The following is a 5,423-nucleotide window of genomic DNA, read 5'->3' on the forward strand; positions in this document are numbered from 1 at the left end:
CTGGATTGGGCAAACCTGAAAACTGGGGAGTCACCAAAGTCTGCCAAGGACAGATAAAAGGCAGTGAAAAGTGACCCTCAGGGGCGCCCTCTTGATCTCATTGCATGATCAGAGGTCAGGGAAGCAGACCCTACGATGACAGGCTGAGAGCCCTGGGGCTCTTTAGCCTGGAAAAGCGCAGGCTCAGGGGTGATCTGATGGCCACCTACAAGTTTATCAGGGGTGACCACCAGTATCTGGGGGAACGTTTGTTCACCAGAGCGCCCCAAGGGATGACGAGGTCGAATGGTCACAGACTACTACAAGACCGTTTCAGGCTGGACATAAGGAAGAATTTCTTTACTGTCCGAGCCCCCGAGGTCTGGAACAGCCTGCCACCGGAGGTGGTTCAAGCGCCTTCATTGAACACCTTCAAGACGAAACTGGATGCTTATCTTGCTGGGATCCTATGAGCCCAGCTGACTTCCTGCCCTTTGGGCAGGGGGCTGGACTAGATGATCTTCCGAGGTCCCTTCCAGCCCTGATGTCTATGAAATCTATGAAACTGCAAGCCACAAAGTCTGAGAACAGCAGCACACTCAACGGCGCCCTACAAAGACCCTGAACCACAGGAAACAGGGCTTAAAGGAAAGAGCCATCCCTGTGTCACTGGCAGCACACCCAGTGTGACAGTAGTGTGGATCCTTCCTCTCCTCACCGAGCGGTGCCCTGCCAGAAGTGCTGCTGTCCATCTGTGCCCACATCTCCCGCCTTTGCAGGCAGCCTGCCTCCCTTGTGGGGGCTGTAATTAAGCCGTGGGGGCTGTTTTGAGAGAGGGATCAGTTAGGCACGGAGCATACGATTGATTAGGGGTGGAATTCCCAAATGATCAGTTCTCTACAGAGCCAACGGAGGGAAAAATTCACTTGGAAACCTCCCAAGAAAAGAGGTGACATAACAGGGCCCTGATGCTGCAGACGGAGCCAAGCACATGGACCTCTGTGCTAAAGCAGAGCCTCACAGAAGATAGGGCTGCTCTACATGGGCCCAAGAGCAGGAGTGGGCTCTGGAGATCTGGAGCAGAAACCAGAGCTGAAGAAGAGCACAGAGAACCAGGCCAGAGACGCAGCATGCCCCAGTGGCTGAAGCACTCAGGAGAGCCAAAGTCTAGTCTCAACTCTGCTACTGACTTGCTGCAGGACCTCAGGCAAGTCTCTTCATCCCAGTCCTGTCTATTCAGCCTCAAAGCAGAGGTCATCTCTTGCTTGGTGTTTGTGCAGCTACAGGGGCCTGCTCTCTACCAGGGCCACTAGATAACCACAGTCATGGACTGATACTGGGGTAAGCCACCTAAGAAAGGAGGAACTACTGATCCAGTTTCAAGCAGCAGAAATCCTCCCTCTGTCTTTGGCTATGGCTAAGGAGAGGAGAGCTCAACCCCTCTTCCTGCTGTACTTTCCCCCTCAAGGCACAGCACTTACCTTCTTTCATGCTGGGTGTAAACAGTCCCAAAACGGAGGTGGTGTGATATGGCGACAGCTCGGCAAGGAGTTCCCCTCTTAAGTATCCTTCCACAGCTGCAACTGAGGCCAGCTTCAAAGGGCAGGACACTCTGCTCCTAGAGCAACACAGCAGAAGCAGGCAGGGTGTTTCCTCCTCCTTCAGTAGGGGTGACACGAGATTAAAAGAACAGACCCTGGGTTGTTTGGTAGAAGAACCAAAAGGCACCAACCAGGGTGGGAAGCGAAGGCCAAACCCAGTGGCCTTCTGAGAAGGTATGCATATAAGTGGCGTACACTGTGAACAGACATATAGTTTAAGAACAATGATTTTCTGATCGCCAAAAGAGCAACAGATTGTTAAGACAACTTCCAAACCACTTTTATGAACTAGACGCTGAGCTTGGTATTAAAACCAAGGTTAGGTCTGAAGCTATTACCATATGCCACATACCACACACTCCCAAATAAGCTGTGCACCTTGTTCTAGGAAGGCAGAATGAAGAAGAAAAAAAAAAAAAAAAGCACACCCCTCCTGAGTCAGGCCCAAAAACTGACTGCAGAGGATCCTGACCCCATGGATGAATCCTGATCAACCAAAGGCTACAGTTTTAACCCTCTCATGGCTGGTGCCAAGTTGGCAGCAGCTTTTGGCTGCTCAACCAAAAGCTCCTGCCAATTCAGCAGCAGTTGCAGAAGCGTTGAAACTAAATATAAGCTGAGGACTGCACTCTATCCCAGGGGCAGGGAGGGAAGGGCAGAGTCCAGGAATTCATTACAGCTCCCTATGCAGCCCTTGCAGTGCCTGCATGTTTCCAGCTCAGAAACCAGCTCCCTGCTTAAGACACACACCCAATTTTGGAGAGGTAATTTTTGGGAAAGGGGTGCCCGAGTGTGTCAGTAAATACAGTACTCTGAAGACAAATCTACGTTCTCAGGACAAAAAAGTCGTTCAGAGCACTTCCTAGCAGATGTGCTGATCTGACCCAGCAATGACGTGGCTCTTTTGGACACTCACAGCATGATGAACCTGAGTAGATCTTCTGTCCCTAGCATGCCGCTGTAGGTCAGTGGTCTCTCACCCTTCTCATAGATCTTTACAACAGGGAATTGGGTGACATTCTGCTTCGCGCAGACACCAGGCCAGTCCCAGCAGTTCACCCTGGCAAGGGAAACTCCCGAGGTTCCTGAAGGAGAAAACACAAATGTTTACGATAACGTTACAAAGCCAGAAGCCAGAGAGAGAGAAACGAGTCAAACTAAAAGCTTTTCCAGCACTCCCATGGATATTATTGTATACACTTGTACTGAACAACACCAGAAATTCCTCCTGCTGTGGATCAAATCAAATGGCAGGGCCAGATTTTGATACCACTCCATGCAAGTAACATCACGCCTACGCCGCAGACCTACCATGCCAGCCTGCTCCCACGGCTGTCTCCTGCACCGGTCTTATTCCTTTTCATAATTGGTTTTATTTATTTCAACTCTTCTTATTTGGTCTGTAACTATTTCTGATAGCTTCTCCTGGCTGACTGCCACCTTCCCCGTATTAAGTGACCACTTTCATTATCATAATGTGGTTTAACAAAAGCAATTGTTCCACCTGGTATTTAGCTTTAGGCTGGATCTGCTTCTTTCCCAGACCCCTAGGAAGGGCATTTGTGCCCAAGAGTTCTCCTAATTATACAGCTGGTCCAGTAATATGTATTCCCTAATCAATCTCACTTCCTGAACTGGAAGCAGTACAGCTGAGACTACAGTAGGCTAGATGTATTTGAGCTGGCAGGGCTGGAGGAAATTCATCCCAGAGCACTTACAGAGCTAGCGATCTCTGAAGCCATTAGTGATTATCTGCGAATTCCTGAAGGATGGTGGAGATCCCCCGAGGGGCTGGAAAAAAGAGTTCCTGTCTTCAAAAGAGGAAAAGCAGGGGCCTGGGGATTTTGGACTAGTCAGTCCAACTTTGATGTCAGGAAAGACACTAGAGCCAATATTAAATGAATGTATAAGTACCTGGAGGAGATGGGGACAGGTCATGAATAAATTGTGCCAAACCAATTCAAATTCTCTTCTTTGACAGGTTAACTAGCCTGGATGATAAGGGGAAGCAACAGATAATATATCTTGCTTTCAGCAAGTCTTCGGACATGAACCCAGTTGAGTCTCAAACCAACTAGGGAAACGGTCTAGATGGAAGCACCATGAAGTGGGTGCCTGGCAGCTCGAAAACCCCACAGCAGTGGCTTGTTATCACTCAGACTAAGAGCGTACCTCAAGGGCTCCTGTAGGAGTCTGTTCTGGATCCAGTCCTACCCAACATCAGAGACTTGGATGTTGGACTAAATAAGACCATATTTTCTTGTATATAGCGTGCACTTTTTCCCCCCCTAAAAACCAGCTGATGGAAGGGGGGGCAGGGCACGTAATGTGAAAAAAAAAATACAGATCCCCATGGGTCTGGAAATTTGGGTCTCAGAGCCACTGAAATTAATACTGCCACTGCTCCCTATCAGATCTCTGGACCCATGGCCAGATAACACGGTCCCACATGCTGGTCCACAGCCAGACCTAGCATGCTATATCAAGCCAGCACATGGGGTCAGTTCACAGTCTCCATCCAGCAGGCTCTGCTGCTACTTGGTTACTTATCCAAGGTAAGATCTTCTGTTCTTCATGCTTCCTTTCAGAAAGAGGATGCGTATTATATTTTAGGGCATATTGCATAGATTTCATAGACTTTAGGACTGGAAAGGACCTTGGAAGATCATTTAGTCCAGCCCCCTGCCCAAAGGGCAGGAAGTCAGCTGGGGTCATAGGATCCCAGCAAGAAAATCATCCAGGTTTATCTTGAAGGCGTTCAAAGTAGGTGCTTGAACCACCTCCGATGGCAGGCTATTCCAGACCTTGAGGGCTCGGACAGTAAAGAAGTTCTTCCTTATGTCCAGACTGAAACAGTCTTGCAGTAGTTTATAACCGTTCGACCTTGTCATCCCTTGGGGCGCTCTGGTGAACAAATGTTCCCCCAAATCCTGGTGAGCACCCCTGATAAACTTATAGATGGCCATCAGATCGCCCCTGAGCCTGCGCTTTTCCAGGCTGAAGAGTCCCATAGCTCTCATCCTGTAGTCATAAGGTCTGTTTTCCTGACCTCTGATCATGTGTGTGGCTCTCCTCTGCACTCTCTCAAGCTTCTCCACATCCTTTTTGAATTGTGGGGCCCAAAACTGGACACAGTACTCCAGCTGCGGCCTCACCAAGGCCGAGTACAAGGGGAGAATGACGTCCTGGGAATTGCTTGAGAAGCATCTATGGATGCAAGCCAGCGTTTTGCTCGCTTTACTAGCTGCAGCATCACATTGAAGGCGCATGTTCATCTTGTGGTCAATCACGACCTCCAATTCCCTTTTGTCCATAGTGCTAGCCAGCGTAGCACTGCCGAGCCTGTAAGCATGCTGCAGGTTTTTCCTCCCAAGGTGGAGAACCTTGCATTTTTTGGTTTTAAACACCATCAGGTTCTCATCCTCCCATTTCCTGAGCCTGTCCAGGTCAGCCCTATGCAGGAAAACAGTTTATTTATGACACCAAGTTAAGAAGGGTAACAAAGGCACTGAAGGAAGGGCAGGACCTGCTTTCAGAACGATTGTGATAAATGGAAGGAACAGTTCAAAAATCAACAGGATGAAATCCAAAGAAGACAAGCGCACAATGCAACACTTCGAAAGGAAACCTTGAGCACAGATGCACAATGGGGGATAACAGGGTAGGCAGTGGCACAGAAGAACAGGGTCTGTGGATCCCAGGGGCCCACAGAGTAGGTGTAAAACATGCAATGTTGCTGGAAAAGCGGACACGTGGCATTCTTGGATGTATTAATGGGAAGCTTGTATACAACACAGGGAGGTGAGAAGCTTCCTTTACTCAGCACTGATGAGGTCTCAGCAG

The 5,423-nt window shown here is 49.1% G+C and overlaps 1 protein-coding gene across 1 annotated transcript in view; it reads right to left on the reverse strand.

Moving 5' to 3' along the window:
• TXNDC16 (thioredoxin domain containing 16) overlaps positions 1–5,423 on the reverse strand; it is a 70,289-nt gene that overhangs the window by 18,935 nt on the left and 45,931 nt on the right. The window contains exons 14-15 of the mRNA XM_014520500.2: positions 2,497–2,665; positions 1,461–1,597 (exon numbers count right to left, since the gene is read on the reverse strand). Of these exons, the coding sequence (XP_014375986.1) occupies positions 1,461–1,597; positions 2,497–2,665 (306 nt within the window). The remainder of the gene's footprint in view (positions 1–1,460; positions 1,598–2,496; positions 2,666–5,423) is intronic.

Source organism: Alligator sinensis, unplaced genomic scaffold, assembly GCF_000455745.1.
Source record: "Alligator sinensis unplaced genomic scaffold, ASM45574v1 scaffold358_1, whole genome shotgun sequence".
NCBI lineage: Eukaryota > Metazoa > Chordata > Crocodylia > Alligatoridae > Alligator > Alligator sinensis.